This window comes from Anabas testudineus, chromosome 7 (genome assembly GCF_900324465.2).
Source record: "Anabas testudineus chromosome 7, fAnaTes1.2, whole genome shotgun sequence".
NCBI classification, from domain to species: Eukaryota; Metazoa; Chordata; class Actinopteri; order Anabantiformes; family Anabantidae; genus Anabas; species Anabas testudineus.
In genome coordinates, this window is record NC_046616.1 from 6834306 (window position 1) to 6855652 (window position 21347).

Here is a 21347-nt window from a genome sequence, read left to right on the forward strand (position 1 = left end):
ATTCAACAGATCTCAGCCTTGTCACGCCCTTATAACAATAAAGACCACCGAGCACAGACACTGAGGCATCATCTTTGCATAAACACTTGCCTCATTTTAACATTTACCTGTTTCACGTCCCTTATCGCCTTCATGTTGTTAAATTGTACATCATTCAGTGTTGAGCAGTATAATTACTAACTGCTGCATGTTATATTTCATAGACCTAACTCATCTCTACAGATCTCAATATTTAATTTGATATTTCACAATAATTGTGAACATAATTTTGTTTGTTTATTTTGCAGTCTGCATTTGTGCCTATTTGGCTAGTAAAGCTGATTCAGATTCCTATAAACAAAAAAATGAATGACCATGCATCACACAAAATACCAATTTTTGCAAATGATTTTATTAAATCGGTATTTACAGGCAGTTTGTGTTCTCACTCAGAGCTCAGATACACCCGTTTGTGGTCACTGCTCTGACGCTAGATTTCCTGAACTAAAATCTCTTACCAATATTTAGAATCCTCTTCGATAATATTTTTTCTTGAACTACAGTAATAAAATCAATAACCAGGAAGTAAAGATGTGATTACAGGAGGCACAAGCTGAATTCAACCATTATAAGAACTGTTCTACTAATGATGTGCACCACTGAATATGGCTTTGAGATCTCTGAACAAACAAAAATGAACATTTAAGAACATCTATTGGGCACAATGGACAGCCAGGTAGTCACTACCTCTCTTCAGTTAAAGTCAGTATCCTTGACCATCAGCTACTGAACTAAGAAGAGCTGTTACAGTTTCTTACTGTGACCGAGATGCCAACAAAACAGCAACAAAAACAAAGCTTTCATCCATCTTGGGATGTGGGACATTGTAACAGCTACATTTCACTGCACACTCTGTATAGCACTGTTTCTAACAGTCTAACAAGTGCCAACCCGAACTTAAATATGGACATTTGCTGTTTGAGCAATGAAAGTTGCTGCAAAAATACAATCTTAGTTCATTTCATTCATTCAGTCTCATTCCCTTGCACCTGAGTTTGTACGTACTATACTTCAGTGAAGGACATGAACAAGCAAGCACACCACTGCCAACGTGGAGATATGTTGGAGAAACTAGTGAAATACAGCAGTAAATTCATTTTCCCGTCTCAACCTTTCATGAGTTCAACACGATCTTCAGATAAACACACCTGACTTAACTTATACAGGTTGATTTTAAAATGGGCATTTGGTTCATTTTGATTAAAATACTGCTCTGACATCTTATACAAAAAAGGCAGAAAAGCTACTTAAAAAGCGACTCAATCCACAACCGCCTCTTATTTTGTCTTTTTGTTTTTTTTAGCTTTTACTTTTAAATAGAAACAATGAAGTGACAGTCCAAGGAAGACATCAGGAAAAACGTCATTAAAACATACACACAAAAAAACAAAACAAACCGTAAACAGAACTTCTCAGATACACAATCTGACGCACGACTATTACCCTCAGATCTTAAAAACAAATGGCAAGGTAGATATTACGGGTGTACTGACAAGTCTAATAGTTGAGTTACCAAGCAGGTACCAGTTAAGTACTCAGCACTGGTGGTGAGTACTAGTGGTATAATATGTGTAGTAGTGGTGCAACTGCAGCTGCAGCTATGGCGAAACTACAATGTAGAATTCAATTATTTTAAAAAAAACAAAACAAACTAAGGGTTGAAAATATCAATGTTTCCTATTTCATTTCAGATATCTTTTAAAAAAACTGAATCCTGTTGTAATGAACAGCTGCTTGGTGATGTATGGTGAATGTATGTAGTTTTGTCAGTTCTCTGTAGATTTCAGAGCATCCCCAAAATAGATAATTAAAGAGAAGCAAGAAAGAGATAAAAATTTTGTGACCCAGCATCTGAAAATTAAAAACATAAAAAAGTGAGAGAAGTGATGTCTGGTATTATTGCTCTGAAAAAGCTGCTGCACAAGTTGTACTCATTTTGCTATGGCCCATCTCTTCTACTCCTCTCTCTGCCATCCTTTGTTCATGTCTCTGCTTTCAACTTGCAGGCGTCCTGAGATGGAGCCGCTGGGGACTGAATAAGGAGAGAGATGGAGGTGAGGAGTGTCTCTTAAAGGGATCATCACAGTGAGTCCAGAAAGTGTCCATAATCACAGTGTCAAACAGACAGGACTGGGGAGAGAAAAGAGAACGTTTGACTTCCTCCTGGAGTTCCTCTCTCATTGACAGTTCCACACGACTGCTGGTAGAAGAGCTGGGCGGCAGTATCCCATAATGGAACTGAAGACAGGAAGTTGAAGAGTACAGTTGTGTCTTTTCTCCCATGAAGCCATTGATCTCTCTTCTCTCTTCTCTCAATGGCTGGGTGGCCCAGGGCCCACTTATCTGTGCTGTCGGAACCCATGGGTACCGTCTGGACCAGCTGGCTGCCGGACAGTGTGATTGTTTGATCGAGTGTCCTCTGAAGACAATGTAGAATTATTGCGCCCTGGCCTGAAAAAATGCGAGAAAGCTGAAGTAAATAAGAGACAGCAGCTTTTTCCAGGCACCAGCTGCTGGACAGAAACTGCTCACAGCTCATTTCCAGTTGGCAATTTGGAGCAACATTCTTGTTTTCAAAGGACGTCTTTCTCCCGATCTGTCCTATTTACAGGATTGCTGTAGTCTCACATTAGCTGGACTTTTTTTACACTGGCTATTCTTTTAGCTTTTCATTTTGGCACTGAACTGAACTTTCTCTTATTCAGTCAGTTAATTTAGAGGGGGGAGACAGTCAATCAAGGATGCGCCAGAGAGGCATTTATAATTACTGTTAGTCTCCTCATTATTGTGCCTGCAGATCAGAAGAGCAACTGATGTGTTGCTAATATGCTGCTCTTGTAGTCTAACTTCTATTATTTTAGATGTTGGCACAGAGTAAACGCTTCTGAATAAAAAACCTAGATTATAAAAAATATATTTTGTATAAGAGGTCATGGTGTAGATAAATCAATTCACATGAAGTTTAACATGAAATACAGTAACGTAAAGTGCTAATAGTGAGAGATGCGAGTAAAACCTAAACTGTCTAAATCTAAACTGTTAAAAACATTGATTATTATTACCTATCAGTGTTGGGTTTGTCCTGAGGCGTCTCATCTGGGCAGGCGCTTCCCAGTATTCTCTTTCTAGCCTCTGCGTACTCTGCCTCGCGCTGGGCTAGAGACTTGACCTGTGGTGTAGGCCTGTTCTGATTCAAGGGTGATCCTAACGACCCGTTGCTTGCAGGTCGCTTCAAAATGCGTATCTGAGGTGGGGGTGCTGCTGGTAGAGAGTCGTCCTGTATCACCATGGTTGTCTTCAATGGAGATCGTGTGGAATTGTTACTAGATTCCCTAGAAGAACCACAAAATCCATGCACAATCAGTAACAACACACTACATTTAAGAGACGGACTAATGCTATTATTATTGATGATTAATCTATAGCCACTGAGTAAGCGTCCTTGCCGATCAGCAAGGTTTAAGACGATTTCAGACCAATTAAAATGTGTCCATCAACAAAGATAACTTACAATAGGAAAGGATAAAGATTTAAGCAGTCAAAATCAGAAAGAGCAACAAACTGGACAAACTAAATTAAATCAGTGAATTATTGGGTCTTTGCATTTCACCTGTATGGTAAACTGAGGAGTAATTTAATAAAAAGTCCTACACCACGGTAAGGTCAACTAAGTGTGAGCAAGACACATTACGAAATGTTTTTGTAGATAGTAACATCAGTAACTTTAATGTGTCACAGATTTATCCCATGTTACTTCTACCTTTTTAAGGACTTACTTTTCTTTCTGGCTGATCCTTAGCTTCTCTTCCAACCGCTTTTCCATTTCCTGTAGGGGGAAAAACACTGAATATAAAATTCAACTGGCCAAATTTGAGTTAAGATAATCAGAAAAGTACGACAGCTATTAAGAAAGTAGGTAAGTGGATGGGAAACAGGGTTCAGTTACAAGCTATTTATACATGTGTGGGGCAGCTGCCAAGTCATAACAGAGTGTGTGCTCAGCTAGCTAACATTAGCAGGCTGATGCTGCCACCGAAAATAAGGTTCATTTACACTGCGTTGTATTGCGACTAACCATAGTATAAGATATAAAAAGTATCTGTAACTCTAACCTGGTTAGCCCCAAGAACTTGGATTCATGATCTGGCACTGATCTGCCAAACTACCGAGACTGAGGCTAATGTTAGCTAGCTTACATGTTACTAGCTTGCCAGTTAGGCGACATAACGTTAACTAACTAGTTAGCTACCCAGCCGTTAGTTGACAACATGGCCGGAAATGTCCACTAATTACTAGGCCTCGTAAAATAACAGGAAACCACCAAGTTAGTGCATCAAAAGAACACCCAGCTAACATTATTAACTGTTTAAACCAGGCTGCATGGAAATTAAGCTAACTCAACGCTAATACACTAGACACATGTAATCTGGAAACTCGGTCATCTTCGCCTCATGACCGTGAAACTCCCACCATCTAAAACTGTTTACAGTTCTGTTTGAGAAAAGGTTCGTTTGTCGGTAACGTTCCGGCAGGAAATAGTGTGAATCTATGTTCAGGCTAACCCGACGTTTCTCCTTAAATAAAAGTTATAAAACGCAACTCTGCTGAATTGAATATTAGACCTGAGTGGCGCGTGTAAGGGGCTTCATCATCTTGTACAGTGTGTGGACATGTGCCAACAAGTAGCTAAACCAAAATCTAATTTTCCATGTTAGCAATGCAATGGCTAGCTTAGCATTAGCTCATGTGAACCTTAGCTAGCATTTCATCTAAATTAATTCACTCGGCTTAGCTCGCTGTTAGTAGTTTTCGCACTTAGCCACTAATACACCATATTTAATAGCGTTATTTCAACGTTATTAGTTAAATCACTTGTCAGATTGGTCATTTCCATCTTAAGCCTGTCTTGCTAGCTACTTAACATTAGCTCGCCAAGTTTCTTAGCGCTAATGTTAGCATTAGCCACATTGTTGGCCCGTGGGAGTGGAACGACCTCATGAGAACTTCTAAAAGCAACAATATACCTACGGAAAAGCTGTCGGAAACATTCGCCTTTAACATGAAAATAAACTTTAGGCTTTCATTGTTTACCCCACTATCAGCAGCTTCCTCCCAACTTTCAGCGACCTCCTCATCCATGGTTCATTTTGCTCAGACACGCCGTGGAGCTGGCCGTCCTGGGCCTCTGACGACAGGCTGACGGATTTCCCCTCAGGGCGATACCAGAGGGGGGCAGGGGAGGCACCGGCCTCCCCCCAAAAAATCTGACAGGCCACCCTTGGTGTCCTTATAAATCATTATCATTATAATACCATTATGTAAAAATAATAATCAAGTAATATTTAGTCATAATATGTGAAAATTACAATTGTATTCTTATTTTAATCGAATCTTTCTGTCACACTGCAATTTTGTAGTTTCAGATGTCTCTTCTACAAATTGTTTATTTCTGTTTGGCATTTCATTCAGTCATCCATCATCCTTGTCCTTTCATGGGTCACAGGAGTGCAGGAGCCTATTCGGACTGGGTGAGAGGCAGGGTACACCCTACACCACTCAAGTCAATTACAGGGCTGACTTATATAATTCAAGATTCAAATCCAAGATTCAAAACACTTTATTAATCCCAGAGGGAAATTATTATATAACACAGACAGAAAGAAAGGAAAACACAACCAGAAAAGATCCAACATCCAACATATAAGGGCAGGCAACCATCTACACTCACATTCAGACCAAGGAGCAATTTAGAGTCACTAATTAACCTCTAACCCTGTGTCATTGGACTTTATTCATCTTTTTACTAATTTTACAGGACAGTTCAGTTATGTGAAGGAAAAGGACAAACAAAGAGTATCTGCAAGGAAAAAGTAAGTAAAATACCTCTTTAACAATTTGTTCTGAGCAAACACGCTTTTGCACAAACACTTGTAAATATTTTGTGTGTGTCTTAGGAGGAATAGTTGACCTTTCACCTTCCTCAGGCCTAATCCCAGCTCAGAGATTCCTGTAGACAGCCAGTACAGTTTCAATATTTAGAGAGTCCTTATAGTCCTTGAGGCGATCTGTCCTCTCAGAGTTAACATCACACTATTTGTAGAAGTGGATCCCTTTTTAAAAGTGTCATTACTTTAAAGAAAAAAACATTGTATTTGATGGTCAGTTTAGGAAGATTTCCTAAAGCATAAAGAAAAGCCTCCTCCTTTAGCCCTTTTGTTTCTGTTTGGACACAGGAGGGCAGTATTGGTTTGTCAGCAGCTGATTTAGTTTAAACTCTGATACTGTAGTTCTGGTTTTTAATCACTTTATACACAAAACCTTAGGCAGTCTGGCCCATCATGTAAAGTTTGATGAGCAGATGATTTTGTTAAACACAAACATAAATTATTGCACGCATTGCAAAACCATGTTGCCCACAATAACAGTCTAAGTCATGTCTGGCCAGACGTAAGATTAATTGCATGATGTGCACGCTTTATCTTAAACTGATCACTTGTGTTTCTTGCACATTAATAATGAACACATCCTGTTCTCTAATTAAACAAAGCAAAACTGAACATGACGCTGGTTTATATTTTGAAAGGACTTTGGCCACTAACTAGCTACACTGGTCACACAGAGAAATCTTTTTTTATTGCTACCGGAATTCTATTTGCCTCTTCAATATTATTGTGCTGATAAGATTCTTCCAACTTATGTATATTATATGTCATTTGGGCCGGATACAGTCGAGCTGATGTTAACAAAAATAAAAACAAACTCAGTGCCCTAACTAGTGCACATGTACTTTATGTGCCTTATTATTTCTGTCTCAGAGGAGAATACAGACATTGGGTATACTACAATGTAGTCGACCAAATATTTGCTCTTGACCTTTATAAGTTTAACCTTTTTGCAGAACTGTGGAGGTGTCACAGACAATTATTATAGTAAATAAGTCATTTTTATATCTTTTTTGTTCTTTTATGCTGATGGGTCTTCCTCCAGGTGCATGGGTAAGGAGAATTGTCTCATGGGGTAAAAAGTTCATTACAAAGAACTTTTAAATAATTTCTTACAATGTTCTTTGTAACATGTTGTATGAGGACCCTGATGAAGCCAAACAACAAGCTCTTAAACGTGACTCCAATTTGAAATTCAGATTTAGGGTTGCAGTATTAACCCTTTACTGCTCAGCACATCCAGTCCTAATCTGTATCTGTATGTTTGTATTCATGGTGACTTTTTCAGAGAAGTAACAAGCACAAACATTTCTCTAACATCAACATCTCTTGAAACAGAAACACTTTTTTGATAGCACTTTGCTTTGATGTTGTTTCTTGTTGACTTAGATTTTGTTTGCTTGCCTAGTTCCTCACTTGTAAGTCGCTTTGGATAAAAGCGTCTGCTAAATGACCAAATGTAAAATGGAAATGTAAACATCTGGATCACATCTGCCATATTGTAATAAAATGCAATAAGAAAACAAAGGAAATGAAGTGGTAGATTTATTTGAAATTAAGTGAGTTTTTGTTGTATACCATCCAGAATCAACTGTTTAATTTCCTTTGTGATAAAACAGTTTCAAATAAAGGAGGAATGTTACTGCATCAGTGTGTGGAGTCAGTAACACCTAGGGTTCTGTAGGTGGCGCTATTTTGGTTCCACCACAGGGGTTGTTGGTGTTCTTTACTACCACTTCACAAGCTGTGATTGTATCTTGCAATACTTAATGACTTTTTTAAAACCACAAGTATGACAAATTTAATAATCTGGCTTCACATAATCAGCTTCCCATAATCAAATCTTCCAAACCTAATAAACAAACTAACGTTTGTGGTGAAAAAGGATTTTATGACTCTGCTTTCAGATGTTAGTGGCTGACTGTTGCTTGGATATCATTGTTAAACAAAATGACAAACCAAGAGTTGCAGACAGTAGAGTAACTCAATCATTCATTAACTTCCAAGTTGCTTTAAAATCAGTCAACCCTGCACAGGTCAAAACATGCAGTGGATCTGAGTAAACCGCGATGAACTAGGACTACTCCAGCCTGGAGAAACATCCATCAGTGGATCAACAGGCATGTTCAAGACAGGGAACGATACAAAACTCCAACGTTATCACTCTCTAAACGTCATTTACATTTAAATAAGTATTTTAGAGTGTAATAAATGAATTAGAAACATTAGTTACACAGTGTGGGAAATAAATCAGGAGTCTAATAAGTAAATATAATAAGTAAGCCTTAAGTCAATGACATGCCATGCCACGTAGACAGTCAAAGATAAAGTCAGTTCCACTTCTTCTCACAGTATTGACTTTATTGAAATCAAATCATATCTGAATGAAATTCAAATATAATACATAAACATATTTATTGTTCTTAGTTTGACACAATTTAAAATTCAGGCGTCTTTCCATTCATACATTGTAGAAATACTGCAGTTTAATTTAAACAACAGGTTTGCATCACAGTAAACATAATTAAACAAGAAACGTTTTATTTCCATATCTAAAAATATGATCTGTATGATATGTATCATTCTCTACAAGAATAAATCATTTATTAAAAACACAACTGGCAGCTGCTCTTCTGCATAACCATGCTACATTGTCATTGTGGTCTTTTGTCATTTGTGTTGTATCTAGAATAGCTGAGCTTTTTTCCCTCCAGACTGAGCTCCATCATCCGCATCTGTGCACGTAGTATCCAGTCACATAGCCTATGATGTAGATGGACACAAATGCAGCCAAAGCTCCTGCTGTCTTTACTGCTATTCCAGTTTTGCCGATACACAATCTATTGTAGATCCTGTAAATGTACATAACATTGGGTCAGTCAAAGAGTAAGAGTATCTTCCTATAAGTCATGTGCTCTTCATTAGCATCAGAAAATTCGCAATAATATGAAGTCTTGATATTTGATCTTTGGGCACCTCTTTGTCTCACCTCATCGTTGTAGACTGTGTAGCCTCAACATTCATGTTGATGTTGTCCTCATTCCAGCGATCGTAGTGCACACCCTCTGCATGGTTGTTGGAGTCCATGTGGGAAGTCTTTCCTCTCCTTAGAGCTTTATCTGCTGCCTGGAATCACTGGTCACACACGGCTTCACTGCACAACCTGGGAACATGCACTTTGTGCTCTGACACAGTCAGAATGAAGCGTTGTCTGTGTGCAAAACGTCTAAATCTGGTGTTGATAAGAGAGAACAAGAATGACAAGAATTAAAGATAACTTACTGCAGTTGAATTACTTCTTACAAGAAAGAGTTTAATTAACTGCCTGTAATTCATCACAGTGCTCTTCAAAGTGTGATTACGTGTGTTTTGCATATGTGACATTTGAAATTATTTTGGAAGCAGATGAATCGTGTTGTGCAGCCCACGAAATAATCCGACCCAAAGGACAGTGATTTGAGAATTGTCACTCAACGGTTCAAAAACCTTAATTCATGCTCACCTGTATGAGTCTTGAAACAGTCAACAACCTGCTCTGCCCTCCAGCACTTTTAAAGCCACGACTGACTGACAGCCATGCTTCCTGCATGGTGTGAGACCTTGATCATAGTTCACATGTTCACTGACTGTCTGTCATAAATTCATTGGTTGTATTCCAGTTTTTGTCTTTCACATGCTTATATGACTCGTTCTCGTTGATAAAAGGCAATTCAAGACCTGAGTTTATCTACTAGCCTCCGGTTTCTTCACATCCTGTGCACATAATAAACAAGCAATGCAAAGCAAAAATACTTAGTGTTGTAGATTTTCATGATTCTGATGAGGATCAACCTGTTGTATGGAATAACAGTGACCTCTTGTGTTTTTAGATTTGATCCCGTAGGATTCCCAGCTACTTTTGGACTATGGATCTGTGGTGTTTCAATCAGCTGCTAATACAAATTTAAGGAAGACAATATTCAATTTCAATTTCAAGCTTTAAAGTTATGCTATTAGATTGACTCCAACTTGAAAATGCCATTGGAACTGAGAAGAACTCAGCTACTTGGGTTAATTTAGAGTCAACCACGATCATCCAACTTTACCTTGTTGAGGAAAAATTAAGAGAAATTTACAAGGTTTTGGATGGATTGCTGCACAGAGGGCAGCAGAGTTGGGGATTATTCAATATAATCTTGTCATTAATTAGTTTACATTATTAGATACAGTAATTATTATTAAGAGAATATATTATTCTATTAAGAAGCTAGATGAATTGTTGCGAAGATAAGTCGTATTCATATATATTAGTATTATTTTGTATGTTTTTATTAGAGAGATTTTAGTTTTGTTCTTTTACTCGTCTGTCCTGATCACACTCCTTTCCAGTTGGTGGCGGTAATGCTCCAATAAGTTGTTTTCCAACCGCCAAGAAGCAATATAAAAAAAACAGAAGAAGAAGAAGGCATTTCCGGTGTATCGTTTAACTTACCGCTGCGCGTACTTCAGGTTTGTTTAACTATTCAGTTGCTCTTTCGTTACATTAATTGTTTACTTTACTTTGGCCTTTAATTACAGCTGCGAACATAGCTACGTGTTCTGCAGTTTATAGTTCTACTTGCAATTCCATTTTTGTCCTTTAAAATAATCTCTTTAGCTTGAGAAGTTGTTTAGCAACAGTCGACCATGCTAGTTTTAGCTAGCTACTGTTAGCCAGCTAATTAGTTAGCATCACGCTTGGGTCGCAGCGGTGTAACTTTACTTTATTAACTAAGCTTAATTCTTGCAATTTAACCGTTTACCCTGCGGTTTGACCTGGATCAAGTACAATATTATCGGGTTCTCTACGTCTTGACTTGGCTGTAAGCTACACATACATGCATACTGTGCTGTAATGCCAAGTTAACGTTGTGATGGATTGTAATTGTTTATTAAACTAAACTAAATGCAGATTGCCTCATGTCAGCTTTCACTCTTAATAGTGAAAAGATAATGTAGTAGACGTGAGCTGACACGAAGCAGCACTTAACCGGATTTGGAGTTGATCTAACGCTACGTTTAAGCTTTGTAATTAAAACGAATATGAAGGGTATTATATTATCTATAATAAAGTTATTGTTATAAAGGTTAATGTTAATGCCAAATCTAACATTGAAACATTATGAAAACTCTTACACATTCTCCTGATTTCTTTTTATATGTGTATATCTCATATGAACCCGAAATACAAGTTTCAAATGATAACGATGATGTATTCGTGAAACAGATGATGTAATAACATGGTTATTTACAAATTTTCATACTATTAGTCACTACATTTAAAATATTGGCACACTTGGATTTAGTCTGAAGAACTGAAACAGTTTAGTATGATTTGCGCCAAAAACTCACTGAGAATGCAGCAAGTAGATTAAAAGCTCTTCTCTTATATTTATTTTGTTCTTCTTGATTCTATGTCTAGGTAGTTTCAATCAAGTAAATTAGAATCAACTCTTGTGTGTGTTATTACGCGTGCGTTAACAGGCGGTGCAGAGTGGATGCTGATGGGGGACGAAAAGGAGACTTGGAAAGTAAAAACTCTTGACGAAATCCTACTTGAGAAAAAACGCCGAAGAGAATTAGAAGAGAGAACAGATCCCAAGCGTCAGAAAAATGTAAGTATCTCAACAATAATGTGACACTACATGTTGGAAAAGTGGTAAAAATAACAGCAAATATCTGTTATTGTATCAGTTCTGTTTTTTGTACATTTTTATATCATGGTGACATTAGAAATTAATTATTACAAATCTATATTATAATACATATAGGCTTGAAAACATGCAATTATAAAATCTACAAATTGTTATAAAATCTGAAAATACTTTTTAGAGCATGGTGTAAAATTCTGTTCTTCAGCGAGACGTCAATGCTTGTCTATAATTATGTTATAATATAAATGTATATGTATGAAAATGTAAATGTATAAATGTCTTTAATCTTAATTTCTGCACATTTAAATGATTTCAGCTCTAATCTAAAATTGTGCTCTTCTTATTTTGCTCAGTTCTCACAGAGCCTTGTTCCACAGGCGGATGATCGGGAATCAAAACGAGACACTCCGGAGGAAGGAGAACTACGGGATCAAAGAATGGAAATAACAATTCGTAATTCCCCATACTCAAGGGAGGACTCAACAGAGGACAGGTACTTAACGTAGGAATTATGGTGTGTTTTTTTTTTGCCAATTCAGAGTTTGTTTTGTTTTTTTGTTTTGTTTTTTTACAGTAGTCTGATGTGTCTTTGTAATAGTTAGATAGCAATAATAGATAATAACTTAAAAGTATATTTTGACACAGCCCAGTGTCAGAGACTCTTAATGTTGAGTCTCATAATGTTCTCTTTACATTTCTGCAGAGGAGAGGAAGACGAATCACTAGCAATCAAACCTCCACAGCAAATAACAAGGAAAGACAAGTCTCACAGAAAAGAGGAGAAGAGAAAAGATAAAAGGCGTCATCGCAGTCACTCTGCTGAAGGAGGTAGGGGTGTGCTAAAACACATAAAAATATGCAGTCACAATCTTTGGCACAGTTTTATTTCTTTTCTGGAGCTAAATCCACTCATGGTTTTTGCTTTTATAAAAGGGAAACATGTACGACCTAAAGAGAAAGAAAAAGAGCGAGAGAGCGATCGCAGGAAGCGTCAGTGGGAAGAAGACAAGGCCAGACGAGACTGGGAGAGGCAGAAACGAAGGGAACAGGCCAGAGCTCATTCACGCAGAGAGAGGTAAACATTTACTCTAGAATGGTACTACATACTATTTATTCTTAATCTTTAAAAAGTATTTAGAATTTGGCGGTATCTACTGGGCTTTATGTTTTCCGGACCAAAGGGACCGGCTGGAGCAGCTGGAGCGCCAGCGTGAACGGGACCGGAAACTGCGGGAACAACAGAAAGAGCAACGTGAGCTGAAGATTCGAGAAAGGAGGGCTGAGGAACGGCGTAAGGAAAGAGGGCCTAGACGAGAAGGTCAGTAAATAAATTCAAACACTTGCTGGCACCTTTTTGTTTTACTGTAAATGGAGCAAGCATAGATTTTTCCCTGAACCGTCTGTTATTATCTCAAGAGACTTTCCTGTTCACAGTTCCGTCACATCACCGGATGCTACCTGATGAATATGATGAGAAGCCAAAACTAAGTCACCGCAGCCGTAGCCCTAACCGTGTTCCCAGAGACAGATCAGAACAGAGCGAACCACGGAAAAGTGCAGGTGAGTGAATCACTATATTACAGTAAAGACAAATTAAAATTTGCTTTTATTTATTTATTTATTTATTTTTAACTACAACTTGTTTGCTAATACAAGGATTTGCTAAGAGATCATTTGCATTAAACCAACCGTTTTTTGCAGCATCGAAAGAGGAGAAGCCAGAGCTCAAAGACCTGCTCGCAGACCTACAGGACATCAGTGACAGTGAGAGGAAGACCAGCACAGCAGAATCCTCCATAGGTAATTGTAAAATAATCCACAAACAGCGTGTGCAAAGGTCAATTTAAATATTACAAAACTGCATACTAGTACTAGTCAGGTAGTACTTATTACTGTAGTACATACTATTGTGAAGCATGGTGGCATAAGGGTAATCACTTGTTGAATTGCTTCAGATTATTTAAAAAATCCTTCTCCTCATTCTTCTCTAGCATCAGCATCAGGCTCTGACGACGAAGAGGAGGATGACGAAGAAGAGGAGTCCAGCAGCCAGAGTGAGGGTGAAGAAGAAGAAGGAGAGGAGGAGGAGGGGGAGGAGTCTGTCTCAGGCTCTGGACGGTCTGAGCAGAGTGCAGGTAAAACGTGATGGTGATTATTCTGTTACTGTGAAAGGTTCAGTCTTACAGCATCACATTCAACACAGTGGCTTCCTCCTTTTCAGAGGATGTGAGTGAGGACGAACAGTCAGAAGAGGACTTTGAAGAGGAAAGAGAAAATGAATTTCACATACCTGCAGGTAGGTGAACCACTAAACACCGGTGATATCTGTTCAGATATGTCACCACTTAGGCAACACATTCAGAGACATTAATGCTAATTTATGCTAATAATTAAAATGGTCCCTAGCGTCACTAAATTGTAGAGTTTTTAGGTTAAGAGTTTATATTTGGCAGTTTAGGAGAATTTCACAGCCAGTAAAGAGAGCGCATAAAACACATTTTGGGTCAGTAAAGGTTTGGATTTGTCTGCTGAACATTTGATATTGTTATTTATAATTCTTGTCTTTAATAAAATACTTTGCCAAGGCTCTTTGCTGTAGGTTGCTTAAAGGCACAATCTGTTGTGATCCAAATGCAAAAGAAACAAATTGCATCATATACTTACCAATACTTCACTTACTGCCCCACAGTGCCAGAGTCACGTTTTGACCACGACTCAGAGGAGAGTGGAGAGGACATGGAGGAAGAGGAGGAGGAGGAGGAGGATGAAGCAGGTGAGGGTGACCCCACGCCTCATTCTCAGACTCACTCGCGCTCTCCCACTCCTGAGGGAAACTACATTCCTGACTCTCCCCCAATTTCACCTGTGGAGTTGAAGAAGGAGCTTCCCAAATATCTACCTGCTTTACAGGTTTGTTCCAAAATAGCAGAATCTCGGCTTCCAGATCAGTCACAACTTGTACAAATTCTGTATTTGTAATCATGTAATGGAATTGAGAAAGTAAGTGGACTGTTAATGTATGTTATTTTTTAGGGTTGTCGAAGTGTTGAAGAATTTCAGTGTCTGAACCGAATAGAGGAGGGAACCTACGGTGTGGTGTACAGAGCCAAGGACAAAAAGACTGGTATAAATCTTAACATATTGATCTGGTTTTTATTTGTTGTTGATCAAATAATAAATATGGTCTCATGTTTGCAGATGAGATTGTGGCCTTGAAAAGACTGAAGATGGAGAAGGAGAAGGAGGGCTTCCCCATCACGTCTTTAAGAGAAATCAATACAATTCTCAAAGCTCAGCATCCAAACATCGTCACAGTGAGGGTAAGAGGGCTGAAATAATAATTAGCTAAAACACTTTGATTTGTAGTGTTTAAAGTGAATCTTAAGTTCACGTTTCCCTCACTGTATTAGGAAATAGTCGTTGGAAGCAATATGGATAAGATATACATCGTGATGAATTATGTAGAACATGACCTGAAGAGTCTTATGGAAACCATGAAGCAGCCCTTCTTGCCAGGTAATTTGAGACATTGTTGAGTGTTTGTGTAGTAATAAGTAAAATCAGATAAAATGTGCTCTGACTTTAGTACAGTACAACATTTCTTATAAAGCATGACGTCTCTCTTTCAGGTGAGGTAAAGACTTTGATGATTCAGCTGCTTCGAGGAGTTCGACATCTCCACGATAACTGGATTCTCCACCGAGATCTGAAGACCTCTAATCTGCTGCTTAGCCACAAGGGTATCCTCAAGGTATGCTATGACACATAGTCCTAAATGGACTGTTGATCATTTATTCAGTTCACACCTAAAGTCTTTGTTATGGTTGCCAGAGATTATTTGACTTTCTTAATATAATTTTGTAGGTCCATTTTGGTTCATACCGCAAATGTACAGACCTGTGACTGAAGTTAATGGCTTTAGTATGAACTGGGAACAGATTTAGTGAGATGTTGGGTTAATAACAATAATTCCACCTGTATATTACCTAAAAAAAAAAAAAAAAAACAACCCCCATCTTCACTTTGGCAGAATACAGAAACTCAAAGCAGGGTTTCCCTCAATCCATGTTTTAATGATGCACAACTTTCCTGCAGGCTAGCACAGCACAGTTGCACAAACAACAAACGATTACTAAAAGTCAATTAGACCGTGAATTTCTGGCAATATGAAGCGCAGACTCCATCCAGAGTCCATGTGTAAATAAACAGGTTTTTACAGACATCTGTCAGTGTTTGCTTTTTTTGATTGAAGTCGTTCTTTTCCCCAGAATAAAATATAGAGGCCTTACAGATCCGTTTTTCTTCACCTCTGTTTTGTGCTGTAGATTGGAGACTTTGGTTTGGCACGGGAGTACGGTTCCCCCCTGAAACCGTACACTCCTGTAGTGGTGACCCTGTGGTACCGTTCACCAGATCTGCTGCTTGGAGCCAAGGTGAGAATTCAAGTTACTGCTTGTACATTGTAGGAGCAGATGAAATACCAAAAGGCGGGTTTCAGAGCTTATCACTACAACTGGCTGCTTTTTCTCATTGAATATGTATCATGCAAACTTTCAGAGCTGTCTAATCAGCTTGTGATTTAAAAAAAGGTTTGTGATGCGACAATGTGTTTTGCATATAAATTTAACTCTAAATAGTAATTTTACTAGTTTCCAGCAAGATGCTTCATTTCTAAATATTAAAATGTCCATATGTAATGTGTTTGTCTTCATGTGCGACATGTGCAGCACGAAAATTAGAGATTTTCCTCTAACATAAGTTCTTTTTACTGCCAGTTCTCACTGGAATATGTTAGCTGGCAGAGTTGTTTATTAAACATGACTTGTTTGCAAAAGAAAGCATGCAATGCAAGAATGTGTCACATACAAATTAACTTCTGAACAATTATTTTTCTTGTTTCTTGCGAGATGCTTTATTTCTAAATAGTTTCCACAGTCTCATAAGCTGTTGTGAAACTGGAAATGTTTTCTCCCTCTGTGCTGTGTGCACATCGTCATGAAACATGTCTGTAGAGTGGCCTAAATTACATACATTTACATGTACATGTCATTTACATTAAGGTGATGCACTTTGATAGAGGTGGTTGCATCATCTTGATCGATAGTGTTACCCATATTCACATTTCCAAGAGGAGACAACATCTGTGAATCATTTGGTTTAAATGAAACCAAATACCACAAAACACAGTTTGAGTGTTTTACAGTGGATGAATTACAAAGCCAGAAGGCAGAGTCCCAGCAGCCTGTCGCTACACATCCACTTCCACACACAAGACAAACTCAAACATAGGTTCATGCCAGGAAGACTGTCTACTTTATGTTTCTGCAGACTGCCAATGTGTTTGCTCTTCTCTCCGCAGGAGTACTCCACAGCTGTGGACATGTGGTCAGTGGGCTGCATATTTGGCGAGCTCCTCACCCAGAAACCTCTCTTTCCTGGAAAATCTGAAATTGACCAAATTAACAAGATTTTCAAGGTAAATGCCCTCATATACCCTCATAAGTAAAGTAAGTTCTCACAATATAGGGTGCACTCTTCTGTTTACAGGCTGTAAATCTTTTGAGTGGTCTGTCGATAGATGTCACTCTGCAGTTCTGCTGTGTACCACAGGGTGGTGCTGTTGGTAAATGTTGACCCAGCTGATGAAGTTATTATGAACCTGAGACTTTCACCATAGTTGGCTTAATAATTTCCAGTAAATGATCTGTGTAAAGCATGACAGCAGTGTGGACTGATGTCACTCAGGCCTCCCCAAATCACCCTACAGTACTTAGCAGTGATGAATTAAAGTATTGAAATGTACTTAGCACTGGTCTATTGCCACATGTCTGTGGTTGATGAACCACTTCACCAAAGTGGGAATATCTCATATCCATCTCTCGTGCTAACTGTATGTCTGCTGACTCGTGTTTTGTGTCTGTAGGATCTGGGTTCACCCAGCGAGAAGATCTGGCCCGGCTACAGCGAACTGCCCGCTGTGAAGAAGATGACTTTCACAGAGTATCCCTACAACAATCTGCGAAAGCGGTTTGGTGCGCTGCTCTCAGACCAAGGCTTTGACCTCATGAACAAGTAGGTTTCTTAAAGCTTGTTCTATTCCACACAACTTTACATTACATACCTTTTACTGTCGGTTTACTGCAGTACTTCCAGTTCTACTTTAATAATCCAGTTGTTAATTGCTGTGAAATAAAACCTGAACAAAATCTAAGTTGAAATGCGATTTTTAGGCTCAAAATTGGCCTACAAATGGTAAAAACTATCAAATTAGTCTCCCAAATATCCACACATGCATTATATTAAAAACATATTTGTTGGCAGTGTTTTCAGTCTGTTATTGATAGAACACATAATACATCAATAAAAGTCAATTCTGAACCACTAATCAGTACGACTCCCACAGTGGAAATTGCCTTACTTGGACGAACACAGTGCTACCCTGTCAAACTCTTTCCAGAGCTTTTTATTCAGTCAGTGCATTTCTGGCAAGCTGACTTAAAACATGACAACAGTAGCGGACTGGTAATTCATCAACATGCCTCAGGAGCAGTCCTGTTCCATCCCCTTGTTCTGTTTTACACACACTCACCAATGATGCTTTGCACTACAGAGAAATGATGAAGAAAATGCACATTTAACACGGAAAGAGATTTTCTCACAGATCCGTATTATTTAGCAGCTGCACAGAGCAGAGACGAGGTTCACAGGTCTCCTCTCAGATCTTCACCCACCCACAGAGCATTTTGCTTGCACCTGTGCATGACAAGAGCATACTGCTGAGGTTCCTCACAGCTGCAGAGGACGGTAACAACATGTCGTTTGTGCATCGGAGGGATCACAGTTCAGTGGAAGTTTGGCGCACAGCCAGCTCTCCTGAAACCTTTCAGCTGTCTAAAGACGAACAAAGTGTTTACCCAGGGACAGCTTCAGACGGCAGGAGGTCTGCGTAGGAAAGTGCTGTTTGAAAAGCCTCAGGCGAAGCGGTAGAGGTTTAGAGGTGTAGTTTGGCAGATATACCTCACAGAGCTGCTCGGAATATCACACCCCCGTGTAGAAGAGTGTGAAGATTTAGCGGTCCAACCTGAGCAGGGGCTCCAGCATACAGTTGATTTTTTTTTTTTACTTTTATTTGCAGTTTCAACTGCTGGTTTTCTATCCTACGAGGTAATTAGCTTCTGTCTTCTCATTCCAAGCATTAAACACTTTTTGGGGGAGGAGGAGCAAACTGTGTTCCAGAAATCGCACATTCTTGGAATCCCAAAACAAAAACAGTGTCAGTATGGAGTCATATGGCTCCATATGTCATAAAGCTGGTACCAGCCTAATCCCAGTCAGTAATCCCTCTCAGGGATCCTTCCACATAAAACTAGAGACAGTTTGTTTAGTTTAATCTTTTCAGGCTGGTATTAATCATATACATCGCCCTCACTCACAGGTGGTGGATTCCAATTTGACACGTCTATAATGAGCAGTGCTTTATCATGGGGTGTTGATCCTGTCATGTGCAATCAGGATTCTTTGCAAAAACCTGCTGGCCCCTTATCTCAGTGGACATTAGACAGAACAGATGTCATCTGACTGCTAGAAGCTGCGTTATCTGAATCAATCTTATCCCTCCATCCCACATTTTCTTGTTCCTATTCATGACATTAATTAACTACTGTACCTGCTCTGTAGACATCGCTCTTCACATTATGTTTGTGTTTTTTCCTGTGGTACTGCTTAATGTTTAAACTTGCTCTTATAATTTCCAGATTGTGTGTTTGATTGTTATTTTTGTAGCTGATTTAACATCTGGCCTGAGGGACAGCAGTTGAAAATGAGCCTTTTAGTGAACACTGACACACTTAGAGTGATGTTGATTCATGTGTGTTGTTCCTTTGGGGAGGAGGGGGGGGACTATTTTATAAAGCCTCTGATGTCCTAGAAAGCCCCAGTTGGTTTTCTAACTGCACAAACAACCGCCAATGAGCAAAACACCAGATTTATTTGAATTGCTGAACATTTTTTTTAACTCTCTACACACAGAGGACTCTGTGAGCTGCCTGAAACGGTTCTGAAGTGTTTTAGCATCTCTCACTGTTTTCCAGATTCCTAACTTACTGCCCCAGTAAGAGGATCATAGCAGACGAGGCGCTCAAACACGAGTACTTCAGAGAGACACCACTGCCCATTGACCCATCCATGTTCCCCACCTGGCCAGCCAAGAGCGAGCAGCAGAGGGTGAAAAGAGGCACCAGTCCTCGTCCACCCGAGGGAGGCCTGGGCTACAGTCACCTGGTAAGGACATTAAGCTCCACTTTCTCCATTACATACAGCTACCAGCCCCTCTGAACACTGTCTGTGTGAAATAGATTACAGACCTACAGGCTTCTGCTTTATGTCTGTGTATTTCCTCCTCGTGTTTTCCATGATGAGCATCCTTTAGATCCTAATGTCTTCAGCAGTGATCCTACCCACCCAGAAGTCTTTATTTTATGGAAGACACTGTTGATATTAACAATATATATTATACAATTTATTTCCATTCAGGGTTTATATTTCTCATCTCAGTTTTATTCTCATCCACTGTAAAAGAATAATAACATTAGTAATAATCATGTACATGCATACTTGTGAAATACAGTCCCATTCAGGTTAAGCGTTTCCAAAGGTAACCAGTGTAGTATTGATTAGTTCTATAATAAATATGTAAGAAATTAAACATGATATCACAGGTGTGATGAAACATTATTTTTATAATTTCTCCAGGGCGATGACGACCTAAAAGACACAGGCTTTCACCTGACAACCAGCAACCAGGGCGCATCTGCAGTCGGTCCAGGATTCAGCCTCAAGTTCTGAGTCTCAAGCAGCGGGATACCTGGGAGCAGAGAGTTCTGGGACTTGTTTCCTTTTTCTTTGATCAATATCTGATCAATTACAACTGTTACCAGATAGTCAGGACTGTCTCACAGCAAGACTGGTGGCTCAAACATGTTGGATTTCCAGAATTTCCATCAACCTTTTGGCTTTTTTTGTATCTTTAAGCTATTACACCATTTCAAATGTGGCCATTTTAGCTCTTAGAGAAGATACACAGCCATAAATCTGTTAGAAGTGTAGCACTCATGTTTGACTTTGATTTTATTTTCTCTTTTAAACTGCATGTGAGAGGACCAGGTTTTATACATAGTAGGTATTTCCTGGCTACCCGAGCTACTGTATAATGGTGCAGCATTGTCTTTGTTTTCCATCCAGCATAATGTTCGAAGTTTGGGACTGTCAGCTCGGTTGATCACAGGGGGACGATGTTTTTGATAGAAATAAAGTTTGAAACTTTGTTTTGTCTGCTATGCTCCCTGTATTTATAAACTCTGTCCAAGCTATGCAAACACCAGAAAAAGGAAAAAAAATGGAAGTAAAGCCAAAAGAAAACTACTTGAACCCAGTGTAGTCCAAAAGTGATGTCATTCTTTGCACTGCACACTTTGTCTCAGCACTTTGTTCTTTCAGGGGAAAAGAGGACTTGATTCTGCTCTGCCTTTGTTTTTAAATGGCTCTGCGACTTCACTATTAAAACAATAAATTCTTTACGTTTGAGCCAAAGAAAATGAACAGTACAGTTTAATTCTCTGCAGGACCACTTGCTGCTTTTGCAGGAACAGGCGTAGAAAACCCACTTGTCTTGGGACATCTAGAGCCAGCTAAATGG

The 21347-nt window shown here is 39.0% G+C and overlaps 2 protein-coding genes across 3 annotated transcripts; one reads left to right on the plus strand and one right to left on the minus strand.

Annotated features, from left to right (window-relative positions):
• Positions 1-371: 371 nt before the first annotated feature.
• Positions 372-5245, minus strand: szrd1 (SUZ RNA binding domain containing 1). Its single transcript, XM_026367749.1, has 4 exons — positions 5131-5245; positions 3816-3865; positions 3102-3371; positions 372-2490 (listed from the first exon to the last, which is right to left on the minus strand). The coding sequence occupies exons 1-4, from the start codon at positions 5176-5178 to the stop codon at positions 2379-2381; spliced, it is 480 nt and encodes a 159-aa protein (XP_026223534.1). The 5' UTR covers positions 5179-5245; the 3' UTR covers positions 372-2378.
• A 5170-nt stretch (positions 5246-10415) lies between these two features.
• On the plus strand, positions 10416-20976 carry cdk11b (cyclin-dependent kinase 11B). 2 transcript variants are annotated; one of them, XM_026368310.1, is made up of 20 exons: positions 10416-10469; positions 11484-11614; positions 12007-12146; positions 12357-12481; positions 12587-12728; positions 12811-12971; positions 13088-13213; positions 13355-13453; positions 13645-13788; positions 13875-13949; positions 14343-14563; positions 14687-14777; positions 14852-14973; positions 15064-15169; positions 15283-15404; positions 15979-16086; positions 17013-17129; positions 17577-17725; positions 19744-19933; positions 20405-20976. In XM_026368310.1, the coding sequence occupies exons 2-20, from the start codon at positions 11498-11500 to the stop codon at positions 20495-20497; spliced, it is 2448 nt and encodes an 815-aa protein (XP_026224095.1). In that variant the 5' UTR covers positions 10416-10469; positions 11484-11497; the 3' UTR covers positions 20498-20976. The 2 variants fall into 2 exon arrangements, with proteins under 2 accessions (XP_026224095.1, XP_026224096.1); XM_026368311.1 differs by having other exon boundaries at positions 12835-12971.
• The last annotated feature ends 371 nt before the right edge of the window (positions 20977-21347 follow it).